The sequence below is a fragment of the Chroicocephalus ridibundus genome, chromosome 8, assembly GCF_963924245.1.
Source record: "Chroicocephalus ridibundus chromosome 8, bChrRid1.1, whole genome shotgun sequence".
Classification (NCBI taxonomy): Eukaryota; Metazoa; Chordata; class Aves; order Charadriiformes; family Laridae; genus Chroicocephalus; species Chroicocephalus ridibundus.
In genome coordinates this window covers 13,648,905-13,675,063 of record NC_086291.1, presented here as the reverse complement: position 1 = coordinate 13,675,063, position 26,159 = coordinate 13,648,905, and the positions used below count along the sequence as shown (strand labels likewise).

The 26,159-nt window shown below is 38.3% G+C and overlaps 1 protein-coding gene across 1 annotated transcript in view; it reads right to left on the bottom strand.

The window, feature by feature from the left end:
* The window catches only part of AK5 (adenylate kinase 5), a 96,810-nt gene extending 81,043 nt beyond the window's left edge, over positions 1–15,767 (bottom strand). The window contains exons 1-5 of the mRNA XM_063342932.1: positions 15,353–15,767; positions 13,312–13,498; positions 12,162–12,329; positions 6,051–6,220; positions 5,817–5,930 (exon numbers count right to left, since the gene is read on the bottom strand). Coding sequence (XP_063199002.1) covers positions 5,817–5,930; positions 6,051–6,220; positions 12,162–12,329; positions 13,312–13,498; positions 15,353–15,412 — 699 coding nt within the window. The 5' untranslated portion in view covers positions 15,413–15,767. The remainder of the gene's footprint in view (positions 1–5,816; positions 5,931–6,050; positions 6,221–12,161; positions 12,330–13,311; positions 13,499–15,352) is intronic.
* Between the last annotated feature and the right edge of the window lie 10,392 nt (positions 15,768–26,159).

Sequence of the window (26,159 nt, the reverse complement as noted above, 5' to 3'; positions counted from 1 at the left end):
TTTTTCTGGAGCCCACAGTCTCGGCCAGTGACAGAGCAGGTTTTCTTTGAGACCCTCTTTGCAGCACATGAGCTTGGCAGTCAGAGTGCCATAGGTCAGCTGGCCACAGACACCTGTGTCAAACTTCGAGGGGACTGCAGGCATCATTTCTGCTTGGAGGTTTAAGTCTCAGACTTGGAGGAACAGGACCGCTGTCCTTAGCCTGTGAGGCTGTGAGAAGACAAGTCAGTTTTTCCCAGCATCCTGTATTGTTCCATCTACATAGCTCATTCTACTTTAGCACAATTAATTCCCACAATAATTTTCATAAGGGATATTATTTGGGAGTTAAAAAGTTAACTCAAATCCCAGCCAAGATGAACTAATTATTCTTTGTAGGTGTAGTGCATTTATGAATATTCTTAAGGATATTTTAAACAAAGAATCAGATACAATTTACTGCCTCTGTTTATTATATAAATTATGATTTTACTTCTTCAAATGTAGTCTTGTCACCCAGGCCGTAGAATGCAAAAATATTTTTAAGATAATTTCTACAAAAATAGTCTTTCTTTTTTATCAGGGAATTAAATTATATTCATTAATGAATATTCATTAATTTTAATACCTATTCCACATTTCATTCTGCTGGTAACAAAATTTACAATTAATGTATTTAAGCAAATTTCATCTGTACTTACTCTATTGAAACTAACAGGGTTAATGTTGGTGAAGGAATTACTGAAATCAGGAGGAAAGTTATGCATGAATGACTGAAAGTGGGAAAAAACCCTAAACCAACCCAGTCATTGAATTAACTGGAAAATACTGAAGTGAGAAATTGCTTCTCCTGGGAAGGGTAAAAACTTATTGCCATGTGAGAGACTGCACAGAAAGTCAAACTGCAGTTTCTTCTTCACAAGTCATTTGAGTTCAATACACCAGTCAGAGGCATTTCATTGCAGTGTTACGGGAGAGGAAGATATTTAGCATGCTTGAGCACGCTGGTATTGTAGGTGACTTGCTGAATTTCAAGCTGGCAGGTTAATGGTAAATAAACCATTTTCTCCCTGGCATTTTCGAATGTGTGCTTGGAATCTAAACACCTTTCTACTATTTGCACTCAGCAGAGATCATAGATACCTTAGAAATTTGTGGTTTAGGACGGCTTTATGCCTAGGCTCAAACTGAAAGGCTAAATACATCAGTATTAAATCTGCACTACTGCACCGAAGGATTTCAAAAATATCAAAATCCAGAAATTATACTTGAAACAAATACATAAATGGGAAGTTCTAATTGCTTTTAAGACATTAAAAATTAATGTTTTCATTTTTTTCTCCGCAGCCATGACTACTTAAAGTTTGTCTTAAAGTGAGAGCTGAGATTCTCATAGTCGTGTGACTTCAGGGCTCTATTAAAAGTACCCCTATCAAAAGTGTTGGCAGTATTGACTCAGCTTTCTGGAATTAAGAAACAGGAGAATCAGGATTTGGCAACAATCCAAGACTTCCAATAAGGGAAGTTATATGTCCTGTATTCAGTCGTCAAAGAGAAAAATAAAGGCCTTATTTCAACTCAGATAAGAAGTTCAGAGAAACCTGAGAGAACCTCAGAGAAAACTGCAGTGCTGATGGCTATGAGGGTGCAATGAGTAGCTAACCATTAGGAAATGAAGCTGGTGTAAGACAGTGACCAGAATGGCAGAGTTGCTGCTGGTTGGCAAGCACTGCTGAAAATCTGAAAACATCACTGATGCCACCTTAAACATTTCTTTCCCGCTCTAACTATATGGATGATAGGAACAGTGACATTAGCAAAACTCAATAAAAGAGAGGGGAAAAAAGCTTTAATTCAAATGTAAAATTCCTCAGATGTGTGAAGTGCTCTTTAATCCACTTATGCCCGATTGACATTATTGCTTTGAAGCAGTGTTTGTTTCTCTGGTTTCTAGATCTGAGCAGGAAGAGAAATACTGTGAGTACTGCAAATGACACACTGCATTATCTTAGGCACTTTAGTCACTGAGATGCAATGTGTTTTAATACAATTCTGCCTAGCAACACGTTGAGAACTTACTGTCCACAAGAGAGTCTGGCAACATAGTAAGGAAGAAATCGTCATCTTTTAGCTATACCTATGTTTGGGAACGTTAGCATAAGTTGGTTTGCTTTGACTCGTTTACTAAAAATAACATTTTTTCCCAGAGAAAAGTTCAGCTTCTGGATTAGTCAAAGGGATAAAAATGTCCTGGTAGTACCAAGAGCAATTACAAGTGAAGTTCAACAAGAATTCATTATCATTGTGTATTTCTATACTAGAACATTATGCGGGACAGGTATTGTAACTAGAGTTCAGACATATATGTATTCATTCGATTTTTTCACAAAATGAAGAGATTATGAAAGCTCAAACGGTGTCACGTCTCAGTTACAGCTATGTGAGCCATAAAACTGGGGAACTACTTTAGCATAAATAAATTGTAACGTTAAAGATGCCTGCAAACACAGCACAGTCAGATTTTCACATGTGCTTGCAAGAGAAACCCAGCACCTTAGCTGACCTTTTCCTTTTCTGCTACTAATATGGGGAACCATTTCCAACATAAATTAGTTTATCATTGCAGTAACTCAGCACAGTTCTTACTGGTGAAAACCATATAATAATATATATAAAAAGGTTCAGTAAACAGCGTTCAGGGAACTATAGTATTAGTGTCTAGGAGCAAGATGGATTTTATGCCCTTTGTGCCTTGCCTTTCAGTTGTTCATCATCTGCTGTCCACAACACGCACTGGTGGAGAAAGGGGAGATGATGTGGCTTAGACCAAAAAGTGTACAGGCTCTCTCCTGGTCCATCTTTCACTGATCACCGTGGCCAGCTCCCATCTAGCCCAGGCTTTGAGTTCCTGGCCCTTTAGGTAACATCGGGTCCAGATACTTTCTTGACCCCGCTGCATCACATCCTCACAAAGAGGAACAACATATGGATAACAAAACAATATAGACTTCTTACAATTAATAAAGACCAGACATACTTTCTTGAACTATAATGACAGGGTTTTGCAAGCCGTTTGTTTATAGACCTCCTATTTTCCTCACATTTGTTCAGTCTCTGTTCCAGCCTTACCTACTCTCTCAGTTATCTTGTATTACTCATCTTTATTTCCATGCAGTTTAATAACTTGTCCTTCACATTTCCCCCCCACATTTTATTTTTGGTATTATTACATATATTCTTGAAGTTTGTTTCTGTCTGTGTAAACAAGGGCAAAGAAGAAAGGCTATACAGTGGAAAATGCTACTTTAAAAATGAATGCTTCTTTGTTTATTTCAAGATTCCGTGGGATTATAGATGAATACCCATCCCAACACACTCAATGACGAAGGATAAATGAGCAGCCACCCTTGTCCCTGCTGCTCATTCCTCCCACTGGCATCCACTCTATATACACCTATACGGCTGAAAGCACTGAGAAAGACAGCACATTCTATTTACCCTTATGCAAACTTACCATCATTATTGTAATTTAAATCATAAAACACGGAAGTGTTCTAGCTGCTTGATGGAACAAATAATGATGTAAAGTAACTGTTCAAAAGCACACAATTGCATTTTAGAACATGAATGAGGGAAAGCAGTTAAATAAATAGTAACTCTTACTTCATGCATCTTTTGGCAGTTTCCCTAAATGCAACCTTTAGAATGGCTTGTGTCATACAACCACTGCTGCTGCTTTCAGGTACATAACCACATAATGGTCTGTAAGAATACGTATTCATCCATGACAAAATTAATGATAACAATTAGTTCTTATTCAGAACATTTTATCAGCAGATCTCAATGTTCTACACGGGATGTCTTTGTCAGAATAAGGCAAATGTATTACAGAATAATGTGATTTGACTATTTGCATTTTGTGAGATTTCACCATTTTCTTCAGAAGGTTGCTCCATTGCTTAGTAGATCTTCTAATTATAAAGTGTCTTACTATTTAATCAAAACTTTCTTCACTGAAATTTTAACTAATTATTTCTCATCTTCTCACTTTGGGCTAACGAGAACAATTCTGTTCTGTTCTACACGCTGCTAACAAGAAAGCTATAACATTTCTAAGCTGTGGAAAACACCTGTGTAGCATCTTTAATTGCAGACCTACACAAATTATCACAACAGTTAATTACTAAATTCTCCACAACTCAATTGCACTTCCCATTGAGGGATCTCTGAGTGCCTAAAAATGTTAGCCCATTTTATGTAAATAATCTGACATGCCATGGATTACTGTCAGCCACAATCTGTGAAGGAAGATGGGTACCACATCTGCTGATAGTCCCCTTTCCTTACCACAAGACCTTCCTACTTATGTGTGTAGCATTATGCCTTACTAAACAGAGAATTTTAAAGAAACACGAAGTATATTATATTTCTTTAAAATATAATGCCAAGATAAAACACTGAACGTATCCCATTGGATTAAATAGATGTTGCACGTTGGAACATGTACATCCTTTGTACATTTATTTCCATGGCATTTATTTCCATTTACATCCACTACTAATGGGCCCTATGATGGGTGCTCAAGTGTTGTTTAACTGGTTTTCCATGGTAGAAGGAGAATCTGATCCTCGGATAACTCTAAGTACTTAATTTAACTCCTGTCAGTCTCCCAGTTTCACATGCCCCATTCTTTCATGAAAGACAACATCAGCGCAAAATTATAGCACAAAGAAATGCACTTAAGTCACACTATCACACAATATTCTGGACATAAAAAATGAGGCAAGGAAATGACCATTAAGCCTAAATTTCTGCTGTTTCATTTATAAAATAGTCAATCTTCTCTTTTGTTAATTATACGGAGATATAGCTGGCAGTCACTGGCTATTTTCTGTAATAACTATTTTGCCTGCTTCCTTTAATTTCCTCAGTTCAGTCTTCTAAATTTTGCCCAGAATAATACCTTATAAAAGCACACTAATCAAATGCTTCATTAGCTGCTTTCTTTTGTTACTTCTGTCTTGGCAATGCCACTTAGAATTCAAAGTACAGAAATGGTAGTACACCAGCAATTGCGAAGGACTTTGAAATGCTCTCCATGAAGGGTGCTCTAAAAATTCAGCATTGAAACTGCAACCTTTACTTGTGACCATAACTGTTACGTTAACAGCGCTTGATCAGCAAATGACATAAACTGTTTGTTTTTCCACAGAATTTAAGTATTTTTAAATTCGTTTAAAATACACACATGAAAACAACATGTGAATAGAACTCAGGAATACAGTTTTAGCTGGCTAAACCTTATAGTTGTAGTTTAGAATAACAAAATGATCTACATTTCTAAAAAAAGAGCATAATTTCTGGTTTACAAAAACTTGCAAAACATGGGCAGTTTTAACCCTTATTTTATTCCAGTCTTTTCAATGCTCCGTAATAAACTTGAGAGTAAAAGCATTGTGAAGATATGCATTGATTTAAGCTTGTTTCTCTTAATGTAGATTAGACTGAACAAATAGATATGAAAATATAATGTCTTCCCCCTTTCTAAATCACTAAGAAACAAAAAATATTAATTGTTGGATTTGAGGCTTTGATTATGGGTTATATTATCACATTGTCTTTTTACAAAATAGTCTGTCTTCAGACAGAACGTAATATAACGTAAACCAAAAGAATAACCCTTTGTCAACCTCTAATTATGTATTTGCAAAGATTTAAAGAACAATGCTCAATTAGAAACAACATGTAGTGTTTCTTGGAATCTTACTGATGATTTCAAGAAGCTTAACTATTGTAGAGATATGCAAGTTATTTTAAGAATAAAAACAATCTCTTACTTGGTCCTCAAAGGAGATTGCCTGGGCAACATCTCTGGGAAATCCGTCAATCACTATACCCTCTTCATCAGGGATCTGCATTAATCTCTGCTTTATCTCAGTTATGGTTGTTTCCTTTCAAAGAGAAAAGAAGTTATTTAGTTAATATTGTAAAGGAGGTTTTCTTGATGGTGCGTATTAATACAGCGTGTACGAATCCTTCGAAAGTAAACATTAACACAGGATATGCTGTACCTGAGGGGCCAGTTCTCCAGTAGTAATTATTTTGGCAATTAGACTCCATTTTCTATTGCTGCTTGTGCTGTGGATCTTCTTCCTTAACAATTCACCAACTGAGATGTAGTTAAATCCATAACGTTCTGCTATTTTCAGACTCTGTGTTCCTTTACCACTTCCTGGGCCACCTATTGGTAATTATAAGCAAAACATTAATCTTTCATCCGAAGTACCCCATCGCATGTGAAATTTTTGCTATTGGCATTAATTTTCCAACCATTATTAGAGCAAATCTTCCAGTTGGATGACTTGTTACCAGCCATTTAGAAATAGGTCTCATCTACCTGATCATAAAGGTAACAGGTTTTAAAATGAAGTAAAAAAAAATAATACATATCTACCTGCAAAATAAAAATAAACATGTTCTTTTAGGCTTGACCTCATTCTAAAGCTTTTCCTGGAAAGGAATTTTTCTTGATTTGTAGTAGAGGAAGAAACAAATGAACTGGTGCCTTCCTGAACTCTGTGAATCCAAAGATAGAGCCAGATAGTCTGAAGCGTATTCATGTCAGAAAGAATCATATTTGGTTAAATAAGCCAATGAAATCAGTGGACTAGTCATGAAATGGAACTAATAAAATCTGCTTCTAAATATGCTTGCATGAGTTTCTGAGGTTTTCTAATTTTAAAATACAGAAAAATATTAAATAATCAGCTGAGATGTTTCCATAGTGATCTGGTACAAGGACTTTTATTGAACCTCGCATACTTCTGGTATTGATGCTTGAAGCATCTGATAGAGAAGCAATTTTTTAGGTTCAGTTTGCTGTACAACTTGAAGAGTAAAGAGACCCTTCAATATAGCACCGGCAGAATAGGTATCAAAATCACAGAAAACAGCTACATAGCAGGGCATGCTGAAAGGAAGGTCAGCTGGACAGTGGAAGCAAGAATGCATGTAAAAAAAATCACACTGTCTGAACTAAAAGGATGTGACGAGCAGAGAAACCGGAATCCAATATGTAAAAATAGGGAATTTTTCTGATAAAAATAAATGTTTATATCTAGAAATGTATATGTTACTGAACAGCATAATGAAGCAAAACCAAAACAAATGTTTTTATATTAATTCACAACACTATATTTTGAGGAATTGTGTGTAAGAACATTGAATTTTATTTCAACAGACAAAGAATGAGATTTATAAAAAATATAATACACGTTTTCTATGAATTTTAAAAAATACAGCAATGCAATGAAAGTAAATATGAATACAATGAGCTTCTTGTTAGTAATCACATAACTCTTTCTTATATTATCTGTATTATTGCCATAAATAGCTTTTAGGCATTTGTATAAACGATACAGTTGACTGTAAGATAAGCTTTACAGTATTTCTTCATAGACAGTTATGACACTCTCACCCGGCCCTTGCAACTCAGATTGGGACCCATTTGAAGAGAACGCACGTGGAAACTTGCATATTGTTAAGGTGTTCCTATACCCTGCCCACGGTTTAATTATACCCTTGGGAAGAAAAAGTTCCAATTAGTTTAAATAATGCTTAAATCAAGTCAGGTTAAGATAAATGCAAATATGTGCATTTATCTGTAACATCCAACTAGTCAATACAGCTACAAATGTTCATAAAACACATAAGCAAAGAAATGAAAGAAAAGCTGTATCTTATGTCTGTATAAGGTTACAACTGAAAAATATTTTTCCCTCATTCAGTTCACTTGCTGTTTCTCTCCTGAAAAGGCACGTGCTTTCTCTCCTCTTTCAGCAGATTATGTTAGGTTTTACAGCTATTCTTCCATTTCAGTTCTTCTAGGTGATCTAGATGGGCTTAGTATATTCAGCTTGAACTCTTTCTTTCATAGACAGTTTAGCTGACCTCGTGGTTAGAATAAAGGATGCTTCCCTTTTGTAGATACACAAGCATCTGATATACCAGGAATCATCTCCTCCACTAAAGCGGCTACAAAGCAATTCTGCTTTGGCTGTCCCCCGCTCCCTTTGACGGCCCAGGCAGCCTTCCCCACGACAAATGCATTTCACCAAACCTCACATTGTGTTTCACTCCTGTATGAAAAACATACCTGATACAGATGTTCAAACAAGATAATTTCACGTAGTTTACAGTTTATTACAGCCTCTTGGTAATGTGGAATGATAGTAAATTTGGAGTAACTGATTCCCAGTGTCCTTTTTCTTACGTAGCTAAAAACAACAGCACAAAGAAGTGCAGCTAATTGTTCGATGATCGCTGCCGGTTTGTATGGAGCAGATTTTGCCAGGTGAATGAATACCGTATTACTCGTTACCGGAATGTCTACTTACTCTGTGTAAAAATTCCATAAGCAACCCTCTTTCTAGATATCAAGCTACACATTGCAATCTAATGAGCATAACAGACAAATAACATATCCTACATATGTGCATTTATATATGTGTGTAACATTTATTAATATGAATTTATGCGGCTTTATTTACTGCCAACAATCCTAACTACTGGAAAAAAGGGGCGGTAGGTTGTGACTGTGCTTTGTAGGAAACGGTTTATGAAACATACTGGAGCCAATGTTGCGCTTAATTCCTGCAGATACAACACTTCCAAGGAAGGAAATTCATTTTATTTTCCTGGAGACTCAAGAGAAGTTTGAAACATAGTATGTTGCATCCCAGAAACAATAAAAATGCAAAAAATATATAGGTGATGTGTAGAAAATTAGAAACAGAAAATTTGACAAGGAAAATACTGCCAATATTCCAGCAGAGATACAAAACATGCCAGAAAACCAGAACGTTGAAAAAAAGATCAGTCTCTGTAAAACCAAAAAATAGCTGAAAAAAAACTTTTGGGAACGAAGTAGATAGATTTTACACTCCTGTTAGGGAGAACTTTGCTTTGCCCTTAAAGAGAAGTAGGAAAAAGAAGTATAGTTTGGCACTTCTGTTCTTTCAATTTAGAGTTGCAAGCAGAAAAAAACTAATAAGTATTTGCTTTAATGTTCATTAACTTCTCATACATTTTGTTTTTCTCAATCCAAAAATAGCCCTTTATAGCAAACTGGGATTATCCACCTACAATCTAAGGGGAAACATTCAGGTAATAACACAAAGAAAGTGATAGGACAAAATTACATCCCACAGCAAATCATTATAATTTATTGAACTATGTATCCATCCTGACTCTTTAATAAATCATACTGACAAACTGTTCACAAGAAAGGAAAATCCAATCATTTTTGTTTTTCATTCTTTTCACTTATTCTGAGATTATATATTATTCAAGAAAAGCGTGATTATTTTACACATTTCTTAGAAGACGTCTAGACTAGGGAACAGTTACTGCATCTAAAATTATGTTTGCTCACTGGTTTCAAGTGAAGATTTGTATGCCCAAAAACTTTTATGACAGCTATGGTTTTAATCTAGTTTTGTCAATTTCAATTAAGCTTATATTGTTGTAAATTCAAAATAAATTCATGTAATAACAAGATTTCTGAAAAGACATGATTTTAAAACCTAGCTGTGGACTGGATTTAACAAATCAACAGGCCAGCCAACTGCTGACAGCACTACCTTTGATGAATCCTTTAAACTTTGATTATAAAAGGAAAACATATTCTTTTCATTTTAACTAATATTTTAAATTAAGTGCAGTATGAAAACACACTGAACTATGGGACTAATTACACCAGATAATTCATTTTTTAAGATCTTGGTATTCAGGCTGTATCAATAGTAAAAATGTGTTTGTCAAAATACGTTAGGAAGCACATTTTTAAACACAATCTAGTTTCCTAGCATTATAACGCCTTAGAAACTTAATTTTCCAGTGATTCAGATGTGTGCCATCCTGGCTGGTTCCATCTGATTTTTCTAAAATCCAGTCACATACTCACTTTCCAGCTTTGTAGCTTTACATTTCTCTAGAAGACTTTTCTGCAAAGGCAGAAAAAGAACAAAACCCCCACCTTCATGAGTGAGTTCTCTTTTGCCTTGGAGCTACCCAGTTCATTATAAGGATGATAGATTTCATAAGGCAAAGAAGTTGTACAAACCTTTATGGAAGAATTAAAAAGATCTTGGGCTAATGCATTATTAAAGAAAAATTCACCTAATATGTGAAGCAGAAGACAGGTCTTTAACTTCTATTCATTTCGGTCCCCAATGATGAATGGGCCCAGTACCATCTGAGCTAGGCAGTAAGGTTAGTTATGGCTAGTTAGTCATAAATAGCTTGCTTAACTGAAGCTTTCGCTGGCATTTTATGCAAACTGAAAAATATGCAACACGTTTTTTGTGCACAATATTTGTCTCTTGAAATTAATACTACACTTTTTTTTTTTAATTTTCTGTCTTTCATTCACTATATTAGTTGTTCTTTTATTCTTCCCAGTGTGTGTTTTTATGTGCTTTCTCAATAGAAAGTTGAATTTGGGAGAAATTTTCTTGATACTGTACAAAATTGGACAATAGCTGCTAAGCTACATAGAGCACTGTGTTTCTATCAGATCACGCTATAATAGACAGAGAAACTCAGCTGGAAAATAAACCTGAAATAGCCTTTGCGGAATGTTTACAATGTTCCCTATATAAAGGGGGGAAAAGAAAAGCTCTGTAAAATCCATGGTCTGATCACTGTATGCTGGTGCTCAAGGTTTTCACTTCAAATACCCCTGCACTCAGTTCCAGAGGTGAAAGCCAATCTCTTTTTATTTCACCTAGTTCAGACCTTCATTCATCACTCTACCGCAATAGAGTTACATGGATTTCAACCCATTAAGAGCCTTCTATGGTCACTGAAAAGGAGCCAGTTTTTCTCTTTTATGAAAAGGAAGGCTAGCTAATTAATTAAGATGAAAGAACGGCATGTGTTATTTCTCCATCTAATGCAAGCTTTATAATTCAACGATGCGTGGAGAGATTTGTATGTTGAGACTTCTAATTCCAAAACAAAAGATTAAGAATATTCAAATGCCTAAGCAATTATTTGGCATACCACAAATATCTAGAAAAATGCCTGCTTTTCTGTTTTCAATATATTCCAACATGACATTTCTGAGAACTGCTGGATGCAGAGCCTAGAGGACATGCTGTTCTTAGAGATCCCACTCTACAATACCGAGAAGACATTTCTATTCTCTTTTACTATACTACGTACTATTCTCTGTTACGGAAGCAATATCTCTAATATAAATACAGCTTTATAGACTAAAAATGTGATTCTCCATCACCTGGCACCTGTGCTGTAACTATGCGAACAATCCCGAGAATCAGCGAATTAAGCCTGGCAGTAAAATTTTGAAAGAAAACTATCCCACGTGACAAGGAAACTAATTCAAAGAACTTAAATTCAGAAACAGAATAAAACACTTAAACTGCAGCTATTTCTTAATAAACAGTATGCTTGTCTGGGGCTGGAAAGTACAAGTTGCTTAGAAAGGACACTTAACAGCACACAAGAGAGAACCTGAGGAGAGAGCACGATTAACTGCTCGCTCGCTCTCCCTGAAGATGGCACAGGATTCATTTGCCAAATACAGACAGGGATTAATTTATCAATGCAATGGACTAGAGATCGTGTACGCTCACTCCAGCTGGACAATCCGACCAGTTTTCAAGGTTCTAAATATAGAGGACAACAGTTCCCTATCACCTTTTTGAGCTCACTTATCCAATTTTTTTAAATATCCTTTTTTGTCAGCAGCTTTGAGTACATCTACAATAGTGTTTTAATTCCGATCCAGAGCACGCTTTGGAAGAGCACTTTGGTTCACGTGGTGGGGCTCTTGAAATGCACGAGCCGGGTTTGTTTTAAACTAAATCACATGTGCTCCATAAGCAAACCATGAGCCCTCCAGCTGCTAACGGGCATCCAGTCTACAGAACATGACCACAAGTGCTCACCGTAACCCCTAAAATACTTACAGTTGGGATGCTTTATCCTCAGCACGAACAATTTCCCCTTCTGATACACTCTAATTGGGCTGCACTATTTGCTATGGCAGATGGAAAAACTGTATTTAAATACATATCGGCATTCAATGCATTTGCAGTACAAATAAAAAGGCAAAGTAACAAAGATAAAATCTGGTCAAAATGACTCTGCCCTCATACCTATGACAAGGATAACTTTTGGTCGAGGTCTTGCAGGATCAAATACATCGTACTCCTCAATTAGCTCAGCAGTTTCAGAGAGGTCGGTGTCACTTTCTATCGAAAACTGTTGGATTGGCGGGAGTCGGTCATACCGTCGATATGGGAAGTTAGAATTATCAGGCATCACTGTAAAATAGTAAGATAAACTGGGAATTGTGGAAATACACAGAAAACTCAAAATCTATTGTGTACACAGATTTAAATACTTACAATAAATAGAGTATAAATATCTCCTAATTATACAATGTGCTTGCTGTTACTATACGATATATTCCTTGCCCCTATTTAGCTGATTTATTAAATTGGAACCACCAGGAGTCGGTTTGCTTTGGTGTTTTTTACAAGCACGTCCACTTTTCTGTGAAAATCTGCCCATAGCACCCAGACTTCAGCAGTGGCCTCTGAGAAGAAAAGCACTGTATTGTGCAGATAACCTCTACTATTAAGAGGAACTCTTTTGGTGATACATGTACACAGCGACAGAGATAGTATTCTTGCTAATTAGTTTAATGAAATGCTGGATGGCAAGGAAGAATAACTATGGCAACTGAAAGATGAGCTAATTAATCTTGGTTAACATTACAAATAAAATAATTACAGGTATTGGTATGACATTGGCTTAGATTTTATGAGACATGCTTTTTTCTGAGTGTTTATCATTTACATTGTATTTAGTAAATTAGCATATAGCTCCTATATAAACTAAAAAAACAACCTAGTGTAACTGCATTGAAGTTAGTATCTATGTCATCCAAAAGGACCAACTGAAAATATAAAGCAAGTGCACTGAGTCAATTTTGTCCCTGTCTCTGCAAATGTTTTAGGTAAGATATTAGAAATCTCTCCACTAACGTGTTAAACATTTACACCGCAAACAACCATCATTAGGCTGCAAAATGATACAATTTCCTCTCCTGCATAGTATCCGTTATGGGAGGAGAAAAACAAATGCCAAAATGCAAGGAAATTGAATCCTTGAGTCCTTCGCCTAAGGAAAATCAGAACGATGCATGATCTGCTATAGAAGTAAGTATAAAAGAATTCAGTACTGGATGTAAAACCACCCACAGCACAAAAAATACAACCATTTTTATAGTTAATACATTACCATTCCTGAAAAAAGACCTCCTGGATTGCCCTCCATTGAGTGGAGGTAGGGTCTTCTTTTCTGGGCTGACAAAAGTGTCCCATTTCACTTTTTCTGACCCTCCAAGCTCTTTCACTTTCTGCAAGCAGCTTTCCAAATATTCAATTGGGTCATCGGGTTTGTAACACATTAATCCATTCAACAGACTCTGCAACGTAAGATCAGAAATACACACTATAATGACAGACGCCAGGAAAAAGCAAGCACTTTTACTTTGAATTATACTTTACACAGAGAAACCCCATATTCCTGGTGTATTCACACTGCATTTCAAGCCATTGTGTGAGAGTGAGGCCTGCAAAAATCCTAAGATTTTGCTTTGACGGTGTCACAAAAATGGTTCAGAACAGGAAGCTCGTGGCTATGTCTTTATATTTGTCTGCTTGCACCGTCATAAAAACTGAAAATAGTAAAAAAGCTCCCTACATTTTTCTTAGAACTACAACTGGCAAATACACGCAGAGCAGTGCACAAGCTAGACAGCCCCAAAAGTTACATATTGAGTGTAGCCTATTAGATCACTGAAACGTGTCTTTTCCTTAAAGACCAGTGCACCCGCAAGTATCTTCTCTTAAGTCAACATTTCCACAAATAATGAAAAAAAAAGATTTTTATAGCCAAGTACCATCTTGATCAGTATTGGAAAAAAAAAAAAGCAAACACAAAGTTCACAGATGCTTCCAGATTTAGTTGACCAGAAATTCCCAGCCATTAGAAAACCCCTGTCTCCGGGATTAATTCTGCACCCATCACACCGATGGGCATTATGGGGAGCCAGGCCCTCCTCTGACGCATGGGAATTGATTTTCCTTGACGAAATGATACATAAGTCATCATCTCACCTCTCCACAACACAACTGCATCCAACCTTCTCTTAACAATAAATGTCCTTCTGTTCCTTTGTGCTTTTCCTAATTGTTGTGCAAATAAACTTGAGGGTCACAGTTGATATTAGTAATAAACATAAATAGCACCAATTCAGGATTTGCTCAGTTGTTAACTACAGTTTATACAATAATTGTTATTTACAAGCATTTGTATTTCTAAAACAGGATATAATTTATATGCATCTGTGCCCTTATTATACTACATAACCGATCACAGCAACTAGCCATATATTTTTGCAGAAGATATGCACCATTTTTTTAAAATTGCTAGCTCAAGCGTTGAGCCTCTACGGAAAAACAGTTTTGTTTGCATCTCTTGTTAAAACATCCACATTCCAAACGCGTTAGTAAAACATTAGCATGGTCTATGTCCTGTAATTTTCAAATACATAGAAAAATGTCTAGCTTCAGAACAGACCAGGGAAAATATATACGTGTCTGTGCGTGTCTGTGTTTTGTATAGGTGGCAGGATGTCTAATTCGGAAAAAAAAAATAAAATTGCACATTTCACAGAGAAGTAATTACCAACCATTAGCAGCAGGTAACTTGGAGGAAGCTAAATAAAACCTCGCTAGACAGTTGTGGGGTTTTTTTCTCCCAGATCAATGAAAATCTGGAGAAAACCTGAAAGATCCCCCTCGCCTGAATTCCTCGGCAGCGCGGCCCCGGGGGTCCTTTGCCCTGCGGACACCCAAGTTCGCTCCCCCCCGGGCGGCAGAAGGGGGGCAGCGGCGGCCGCCCGCAGCGCGGCGGCGGAGGGGCGCGGCCGCCCGCCCGCCTGCGCGCCCGCGGAGCTTGCCGGCAGGTGGGCACCGGCAGCCGCTCCCCCGCCGGCCGGGCGGCCGCCAGCTCCCACCCCGGCCCGCCGGGCGCTGCTGGCCGGCCCCGGGAGCCGCGGTGGCACGGCAGCGCCCCCCGGCAGGGAGTGGGGGGCCAGCCCTCTGCAGCGCGGCTCCCCGCGTAAGGTACGCGCGCCGCAGCCTCCCTCGGGCTGCTCCGTCCTTCCAGCCACCTTCAGCCCGCCGCGGGGTCCCAGCGCGGAGCATCCCCCCGACGGGGCGGAAAACGCGCGCGTGTGTGTGTGTGTGTCGTTCTCCCCCCGCGCCTCGCCTACCTCGAAAAGCTGCGGGATCTCCCTGCGGGCCAGATACTCCTTCGCCTCGCCGGCGCTCATACCGCCAGCCGGGGACGGGGGCGCGGGTGGGCAGCGCCGAGCCCCGGCGCGGCGGTGCAATGCGGGAGCCTCGGCGAGGCTTCCGCGGGCGGGCGAGCCGGGGCGAGGGGGGGGGAGGAGGGAGGCAGGCTGCCCGCCTCCCCGTCCCCGCTGCACGGAGGGAGCCGAGAGCACGTTTTCCCCCCGGCGGGGAGGGAGAGCTTGCGCAGGCTGCCGCGGAAAGTTTGAGGGGGTGCCTGCGGGGAGGCACCCGAGGGGAGGCGGTGCGGGGCGGGGGCCGTGCCTGGCTGCGAGCCGCGGGCAGGGAGCCCCGGGAGAGGTCGGACGCCGGCTCCCCGGGAGGCACCGTCTCCTTTTGCCGTCCTCAGGCGGGCCCCGCACGCCGGGAGGGCTGTGGCAGCGAGTGCGGGGGGGGCTGTACGCGGGGGTAGCGCAGAGCTGGTGGGAGCTGCCCAGTACATCGCAGGCTCTGCCCTTGGCATCGCTTTTTGGCGTTTCATATGCTTTGGGCTGGTAAAGGCAATGAACTGTGATCGCTCATGAGCAACTGTGATAGTCAGGTCACAGAAAGAGACCTGAAGATGTCTCTGGTCCGACCTCCTGCTCAGAGCAAGGGCAGCTCTTGAGGTCAGACCAGGTTGCTCAGGGCTTTATCGAGTCTCATCTTGCAAAACCTCCAAGGATGGAAACTGCGTAGCCTCCTCTCTGGGCAACCTGTGCTTGGCTGGTCTTGTGGTGAAAAAGGGTTTTCTTCTATTCAGCACCTCCTTTGTCGCAATTTCTTTCTTGCCCACCATTGCACCATTGTGAAGAGCCTGGCTCCATCTTCACGATAACCTCCTCACAAGCATTGGAGAGCTGCTATTATATCCCCTCTAAGCCTGCCACAGGCTGAACAAGCCCACTTCCCTCAACCTCTCCTCAAGGGCAAGTGCTCTCATGCCTGACCATCTTTGTAGCTGTCCACTCCACTCGCTCCAGTTTACCAACATCTCTCTTTTACTGGGGAGCCCCAAACGGGATGCATTATTATAGATGTGCTCTGAGGAGTGCAAGGGGGAGGTAGTTTCTGTGATATTCTGTAGCATACTGGAAGTCAGAGTAGATTATTTCAGTTGCTTAAATGTCCTGTATCATCTGATGTTCCAATTAGATTTTAATTTTGTTAGTTATCTTTTCTAACACAACATCCACGTAGTTTCACTGATGCATACGCTAACAGGAATGGGTCACGTAAGTGCAAGTTGTGAACAACAGTGAGCAAGTGCTTTCCATGTCTCAGTATTTTTCAAGCATGGGATAGGTCTTCTCAGGAGTCTTTTAAGAAGCTTCTCCCCCTTCTGTGCGATTTGTGCATCAATATTGGTTTGACAAGCTTCTCCCTCTCAGCTGCAGACATATTCCTCGTTTTGCTGCTTCTGTAGTTAAACGGCCCTCTTTTTCCTCTGCCCTGCCTCCAACTTTTTATGTAGACACTTTCCTTTCTCCTGGAGAAGTTTCCAGTCCTTGTTCATTCCCTGAACTGCTAAACGCTGCCCCAGGGGGAGTGCCATGATCTTCTTCTGACAAATAGGACGGGAAGGTTTTTCCAAGTCATCCAGTGACTCCCAGCAGCTTCCACTTGAAGGGCAGCCACTAACGTCCCTTCGCAGCAGCCCACTGATGGGTGGCCTATTCTGCACTTCAGCTGAAGTACCTCTGGACAGAAGTTTGGATTAGACAGTTTAAGATCCTTTCCAGCTCCATTTTCTGTGAATCCAGTGGTGCCCACTTAGTGCTGCAGTAATGTCACTGCATCGGCACTTCTCATATGTTTAAGGAAGACCTTAGTCTTCGCTGGAGGGTTCAGTCAGCCTTCGTCTGCAGTCTCTCTCATCCTCCCATGAACTCTGGATGTGGCTCTGGATGTGGCTTTCTCTTGCTAAGATTTTAACACAACCAATGTAAAGTCATTGAAAAGCACAACATCTTAATTTTGATTGAATAAAAAATAGAGTAGGCTCCAATGTCCTAATCAAAAGATATGAAACACAATTGCTTTTAAAAGACTTTAAATGAAGCTTGACAAGAGGAAGACTGAATTAAATTAAATAGAGATTTTCTTAAAATAAGAGCTTTGCTAAGGAGGGCTAATGGAAGATGCCATTCTATTTAAGAAGACAGAGCTGTGGTTTTGGCATTTTGTGGTTTTAGTTTTTTTTTTTTTTTAGTTTATACAAAAAAATCAGCTGTATTATCATTGCTTCAGAGAAATTGCATGCATAGGCTTTCAGCATATATATTTTTATGTATTCTACATTTATGGTTAAATTAGTATCTCATCCAATGTCCTGGATTGATACAGAAAAATATTTCCTTTCACATGCTTTCCATGGCGTCTTCCTCAGGAATGTGAAAAATTTCTGTGTGAAGTCTTGTCTGAGATGTTTGTTTTTTACTGTAGGCTCCCAGGCATTTTGCTCAGTTAGATAATGCTAACAGAAAATAAAATTCTGACTGTTCTGCCATAAAACTATTATCATTATGCACATCTAAATTATTGTTCAAAAAAAGAGTAATTTCAAGCTAACCTGATTTTTGTGGCACAAAATCAAATTCTACATTGCAGAAATTACCACCTAAAAAAAAATACAGCCATTTAGGAAATCTGTCGGTCTGAATGTGTGAAATGTATCTGGAAAGGATATTTTTGGATCTAATAATACGGTACCTCCTTCTAGAAGTAATTTGTTATGTGTTTGCCTTTGGCAAAATCCCCATATTGAAACAGGGTCACAGGTGGATGCTTCTCTAAGGCTCTGAAGAACATCAGCAACAAAGGATTAAGAATATATTAACTAAATACAAAGCTGGGTTATTTGTCATTTCGGGTATGTAGGTAACATAAAGGCAGCTGTTTTAAGGTTAGCTGTTTGTCATTTAACAGTATCTGATCAAGAGCGTGGATGGAAATTAAGTGGTCTTACTGCCTCAGAAAATAACAGAGGATGCAAAAAAAAGGTTCACGGAAATGGGAACACGGATTTAAACTCCAGAGCACTGCCCATTCCCCAAGGTCCGGGCAGCTCGTCATGGTACTGGGGTGAGCCTGAAGGACCACTTTTGTTATACTTCTACCACCTCCTGCCTCTTCTGGAGGGGAAGAAGCTACAGTAGAAAGAACAAAATTTTGCTATCAAAATAGTAATGGTTCTGGAAATTCATCTTGAAAACTTCTTATGGATGCTATACCATTGTATAGCATTGAGATCCCATTCTCATTCTTGTTGGTTCCTCCAGTAAATACATGAAGCTGAACTAATATGAAATTAGTACGGGATCAGCTGGAATATGCTGTTCTGGGCCTTCTCTTCTCCTTGGTTAAACCAATTACCTAACACCCATAGCTTTCAGTCAAAGCTTAATTAGGTTCTATGTTTTCAAAAATCACTTCAGAATCCCCCAGTATTTTATGAGCCTTCTCGTTTTTTGTCTAGGGCCTGTTCAAGCACTAGTGGCTGTCATTTTTCACATAAGCTGCTGCTCTGCTAGATGTCTTTATTAAATCAGAACCGGTGTCCTTGGATTGATGTGCTTACATAGGCTGCTGCAAGGTATGTGGACAGTTTGAACGTGTAGATTCTGTAAGTAAACCATTATGTGTAGCCGTTTTAATAGAATATGCTGGATTATATCCAGATATATTCCAATCCAGAAATAATATGCATTTTAATGTAAATGCAGAACTTATTTGCAGCCCCGTATTGTGCTTAGTGTGGTGTAAATTAATCGAAAATTGCTAAAACGATCTTTTCATTTTAATGAGAAACCTGAGGTTTTTTGCTACAGTGTTGTTAATGTTTTTTTTAAAACCTGCTATTTCCCCTCCCCTTTTTTTTCCACTTTGCTAAACCTTTTTTTTCTTTTCTACTGATATCTAAACAGGTTACTTAAGTGTATTAAATCACTAATTGAAAGGTAGTGAATATTCTACCTAGAAAAATCTCATCTCTGGATCTATTTTTCACTAAGTCCCAGAACTGCCGTTTTCTGTAACTTTTGGACACCAAGACACATAAAACCTGGGAGGGAAGAAAGAAGGTTATGCCGCTTAAAAGTTTGAGGATGCATATTTCAATCTGCTGAGAAAAAAATAAATTAAAAATGCTATGATCAAGTCACGCCTTAACCTTTGTTTTGATAAACTCAATAGCTGTAGCTTTTAGTTTCCAATTACAGTGTAATCATTCTTGTGACCCTTCCCTGAACTCTTTCCATTATATCAACAGGCATCTTCAGTGAAGGCATCAAACAGGACACACAGTTCCAGAAATGGTCACACCGGTGCCAGGTACTGATGTGCTTCAGCCTCCTTGTAACATCCTCGCAGTCCTCATTCTGTTGTTTTTCCTCATTCTGTTGTTTTCACACTGATGGACTGAATTTGTGCGCTGACCTCGGCGTCGCATTGAGGTTCACCTTTAGCTGGTTTTGTCTCTAGCAGGCTCCCAGCAGCTCCGCTTTCCACTCTGCTTGCTCACATAGATTCCTCTGCTCCAGGATCAACACCTGCTCTTGGTTCTTTGATGTATAACTTCATATATCGTCTTGCAGACAGTGTACCAAGAAATCAGCTTGCTCGGTACCAATGAGCTGACCCCTTTGTGAGTTACCGCTTCCCTGGTCTTTCTTACCTGCCAGTGGTACCCGTGATTTTCTCTTTTTTTTTTAATTTTGGTAATCAATAAAACTGCACATGGCCAAAACACAGCTCCCATGGGACCAAACCAGAAACTTGCTTAATATTTACCATTTACACGCTTCACTTTTGAGACCAGTCGATTAGTCATTAAATATATGTGCTTTGATTCATTCGGGTTTCCTAAACAATATATCCTGCAGCACTAAATAAATGCCTTTAGATCAGCTCTTTTTTCTTCATCAGCCAAAACAAACCTTCTTGAACAAGTATCTGTGGACAGATCTGAGAAGGTCTATTTTTCAAAAACTGGCATTTACTAGCATTAATTAAATTCCATGTAAACTATATTCTGGTATGTTCTTATCAGTTCTGGTTTTTTACTAAGTTCCATGTTAGATGGACAGGCCTGTAATTCCCTATGCCACCACCCTTTTAAAGTACTGGTTTAACATAGTCCCAGAATGCAAATATTTCAGGGGTTCTCAGAGGCCTGAAATGTCCTTTCCAGCTGTTTTAAAACTCTGAAATACGTTATCCAAATATGCAGATGTACTCAGTTGGTTTTAGTAACTACTATTTATAAAACTTACCTGACTACAGTTTTAACGGAGAATGTTTCATCCTCCTCCAAGGGCATAATTACATCATCTGATTATTTCTCTATATAGAGAACAGAAATATTTAGTGAAAGCTTCTGATTGCTTTTGTTTTATTTATGCAAGCATATTCCAATATTATTGCTAGGATCCTTTTCTTTCTTCTATTCAGAAAAACAGCTCTTCTAAATGCTGTTCCACCTGTCTGACCACTGGGGTTTATATCGGTTTGTTTCCCTTCTCAATTTTTTTACAGTTCTTAAATCTCTCACATACATTTCATGCAGCTTCTAGTATTTGTTATAGATGCTTTTTTTTAGTCTTATGTATCTTTATTTTCAAGCCAAATCGCTTTTTAACCAGTGCTGTCATCTTTTTTTTTTTTTTTTTTCAGTCACAGGTTGTTACTGTTTGGGCTCTTCTGTTAGCATTTCTTAAATAATTCCCAATTATCATGTATATTTTTCTATTTAAGTCCTTATCCTTGTTCTGGCTCATAGTAATTAGGTAGTATGAAGATACTGTACAGGCATTATGTAACTTAATAAAGCCAAGGTTACCACCTCAGGAAGCCCTTAAGCCTGAGCGAGCTGGAAGGCAGGAGATCCCATAGAGGTTTCCCCTGTTCTTCACTCAGTCCCTGCGGCGGCTGCTCACTACAGGGGAGAGCACAGGCTGGGGGCTTACACAGACTTTCAGTGTGATCCATCACAGCTTCTTGGGGCTTTTTGCTTTTATTTTATGTCACTTAAACTGAAAATCCCTCTTTCCCCAAAGTGTTAAAGAAATTGCTTTTTGGGAGGATTATTTTATTTTCCTCAGTTACCATTTTTCAGTAACTGATTAAGAAACACTCCATTTGATATCGAATTTTCAATGACTTAGAAATGCTGTGCTATTTTTTTTCCAATAAATAATAATTTCCTTGCCTTTTCATCCTAAGGATCCAACCACGGATTTTAAGGTTCTAATTTATGAATTGTCCCCAAATAGATAACTGAGAATAAAGCAATTTCAGTTCATCTTGTTTACTCTTTATGAACTAAGGAAATTTGGGTAGCTGTAGAAAAAAAAAAACAAAATACAAAGAAACACAGCAAAATTCAGTTAATAAAATAGGCTTGAACTGAATAATGACTTGTGGGTGGTGGTGGTGGGAATAGAAAAGAATTCAAGCACAGCTCTTAGACCTCATCCTGGGAACACTATGGAGCATAAGATTGTTAAAAAGTACGAGTCCCTGCTACTTATAATTCGGGTTTTATTTCAGTGGTATAATGGACCAGTGCCTTACGACATTATTTCTATAACCTGTTATTCAATCATACAGTGAAAATCTTCCCTACTTGAAAATCACCTTGATACAAAGTACAGCTCTTGAAAAGATAAGCCTCTTGATTTTTTTTTTAATAGAAAGCTAAATGAATTGAAAATAATGCCAACATCCTCAATGAAGGGCTTAGAAGAGTAATATCATGATTTCAGGGATTGCTCACACTGAGAAACCTTCAACATTTTGTGATATTTATATCTTTACGGTGGCACTACGCATTGTGATATCAAGTCATAGGGAAAAAGGTGCAAGTTAATTCGATATAATTTTTTTTTACCTAGAGTGAAGAAGGATTCCCAACTGGGCATTTTTCAAGTAAGAAAGGGCCCACAGGACATTTACCAATACAGATTTTTTTGTTTCCCGGTAGTCAAACAAAAGTACTATTAATTTTGGTCAGGTTGTACGTGTAAGCCAAACAATAAAAGTTAAGAAAAAAAATCTTGTTCTGTGACATGGCAATTTTTTTGTAATTAGGATTCGCAATGGAATAATGTTGGCATGTGCTCTCGTTGAGAGTGTTCATGGCAATGACTGTCGAGTGACCTATTTCCATATTCAGTGTGTATTCTGTATTCACCACAAAGCAGTCGCTGTCAAAATGTTGGTCGGCCACTGGCGGTGTTTCCTTGTTGAAAAACTTAGTTTCTTTAGAGCTAAAGCTTGTTTGTTTTTCATATTTTATAATAAAGCGGGAAATGACTGTCCAAACCCTCTTTTCTAAACCCAGGAAGGCTGTAACTTAGGCAGATATTGGCTCACAACTCTGAATTCTATTGGAAGAAGCAGATTGTTTGTGAGGGGAATTTGAATTTTGATTGCAGTAAGTTGTGTTCAACAATCTAAGGTTCTTGAACTCATCAGTTTAACTTTTCGTTCTTTTCATCGCAATGAATAGAATGCAATATATAGAGATTAAAATATGCATATTACATAATCATTAGATAAAAATCAGAATATAGAACACGGAAAAGATAAGGAAATTGCATCTTAAGATACAACGAGATGAGTTGAGATACAACATGAGAGAAACTGGCAAGTGTTTTAACCATGGAAATGTTTTAATGTTAATTCGAAATTTCGTTCTGACTTTCTGCTGACGTACAAGAACATTGCCTGAATTTAGTCACCAACTTCAGTGAATGCTTTCTTGACAGTGTAACAAATGAGAACTGGATCAAACACCTGTTTTCAGTAGAAGATGACACCCTGCCAGATGGCTTATTAGCAAAGCTAACAGAACAGTTGATGAAACTGTCATGTGATGGTTGAACTTGAACTCGGATTCATCAAAGCACGGGTTGGAAACTTTTGGCTAAATGGAAGAAAAGAGTTTAGCCTGATATTGGATAGAGCCTGATACCGAATAGTTTTTAACATATGAAATTACTAATAATCATCAGCACTCCTTGAATCACCAGGACATTTTTTTTCCTGTCATGCTATCCAATAAAACTAAGTAGTTGTTCAGCTGCGGTGCTGAGCTGGACCCTTGGCCCTGTCTTACTAATATCTTTTAACAGATGAGGCAATTGTGTTCTGGAAAGCAAATACACCCTGGCTGGGTGCTGCAGCCATGACACAAGGCAGGATTCGGGAGAAGCTTGTTAAGGATAGCTGTTTCCACGATCATTCCTTACAAAGTTCTGCTCCTATGTGAACTCGTTGTCTCAAGAGGCAGGTTACTATAAAATGACACAGCTGTACGAGTGACAAACTCTGTGGCTGCGGCTATCATATATATTCATAAAAGTTCAGGGAAAAAAATAATATTATTTTGACTCTTGTGTATTTGAAAAAGTGATCACTTGCTTCAAGTGTTTTTCTTTGTACATTCTGGATCCTAGTGGGTTCATAAAGCAAGCCTTGTCAGTACCTTTTATTTCCTTTTATTCAAGTTATCTTATAAAACTGGAATCGCTAATATGTTCCGTGTCCTGATTTATTAAAAAATTTGAAAGTATGGCTGTCTCAAAGTTTGCAGTCTTAAAAAGTCTTTCACAGCTCTCCGACTTCACTGGGACAGCGAGGAACTAAGATGATATTAACTTTACCATGTGTTTGCATACTTTGTATCTGATAAATCAGAAATGAATTTATCAGCAATAACACCAAGCAATTATTTCCTTTTTTTTTTCCTTCTGTAGTGGGTATATTCTGTATCACAAATGGAACAGATTCAGGCGTTTTGCTACAGTCTGAACTGTTTCTTTTGTTGCTGGCTTACAGCTGAATTGGTACTATTTGGAAAAGATTTGAATATTCAAAGATCTCTTAAATTACTTCTTTCTCTACATTATACAGTTAAATCACCTCCACATCAGTTTTGTACAGAATTTTAAAAATTACCCTGTAGTGTAGCTGACATTTTATTGTTCTATATAAGTTGATTGACAAGTAATGATATTCTGCTGCATTTTCCAGGCTTTCTGCTGAAACTTTTTATTCCCTCAGCGCCTGAGCTCAGGAGAAGAGAATCCTGACTTGTAGAGGGAGGCTGTACAGCTTTCCTAGCTGACTTCTTCTATGGCAACACTGTTAGGAGCGATTTCTGGGAAAAAGACTGATTTTACCATTCAATATTACTAATACACACACAGACATTCTCCCTTTTCAAAGCAAATTTTTCATGTTTAAACCTATGAAGATCTCCTCTGAGAGAGAAAATACATGTGATTTCTAGAATTCTGAGCAAATAAATAGCCTAATGGATGAATTTATTTCACAAAAGGATTTGAAAACCAATATGGCAATTTTAGATTCTCATAACCAGATATAGAATTACTGAAGGAAATTGAAAAGATGGTTTATACTGTTCTGGTTCCTAGATGAGGATATAAGGCAGGCAAAATATGTTCAGCCTCAATTTTAAATAATCTTCTAGAATCTTGTGATAAAAAATCCATCCATGAAAAAGAATCTGTATTAAAAATGCTCCTCATAACATGATAATATGTAACAATCAAAAACATTGAAATTGTTCTCCTTATCTTGTGGAAATATGCAGGCAAACACAATCGGACGGAAGAGCAAAAATTAGTATGTAGTAGCAACACCCAAAATTTTTGAATAGGGTTTGAAGTATCCTGGTTTCAAGATGACATGAAGATAACACTGAATGCTGTGAGATCCTTCAGTAAGAGCTGCAGATGAAAAGCATTTATTATTTTTATATTTAGCAAAGTCAAAGGATTACCATGTTTATTCCAAAGCTAAGTAGCAAGTAATGTACCCTTGACCTCATATCATGATTTTGATGTCATTATTCTGAAAAGGATAATCTTAATTTGTTCTTTTGAAGGTACTGTTAGTGAAACTTCAATCTTGAATTCTTGCAGTCCGCAAATAGAGCATACATTTCTGTACCCGATAAATATATATCTATTATTTTCTTGAGATATATATACAATATGAAGATGCAGCTAATAGACCTTAGTAAATAATATGTATTTGACATGCTTAAACCCTGGATCTTTTATTAAAAGCTTGGGTTGAATGATTTGAGAATTCCAAAAGGAAGTTTTTTCTTTTTTTTCCTCATTGATTAATCCATTGTCAGAATGTCATATCCTCCAACCCAGAAAGCTAATCATCTCTTAAAAAATGAAAAGGGGATGTCACAAATGCAGATTTAAGTCACCTTTATAATCTCTAGTATCCAAGACAGGCAAATATTCAATTAATCCCTAGCCTGTTTTGATTTAGGTTGTGCTATTTGGGTTTTTGGGCCACTGAACTGTAGGGAGTCTGGCCGTTTCACGGACCCTGAACTTACACCTTTGGACTGGGTCAGGGTGGTGAGGAAAAGGCCTGACAAATTACCACACTGAACGGTCTACGAAATTGGGACACATAGCAGGCTCCGATGCTTTAAATCTTTAAAATATACACACATAACAGTTATTCTTTAATAAAGTATTTTTAGTAATCTTTTTTTTTTCCCAGTGCAAGATTTTTTTTCCCCAGCATTTACATAATGTTATAATGAGAGAAATTTTGTTTAAGGAAATCCTTGATAACTGTCAGAGAGTTAAAGTGCAGGAAGATGATTTTCGCTGAGATAATACTTTTGCAAATGCATCCATTAAGGCACTGATTAGTTGAAACTGACTGATTGGTGTCTTTTCTCCATATAAG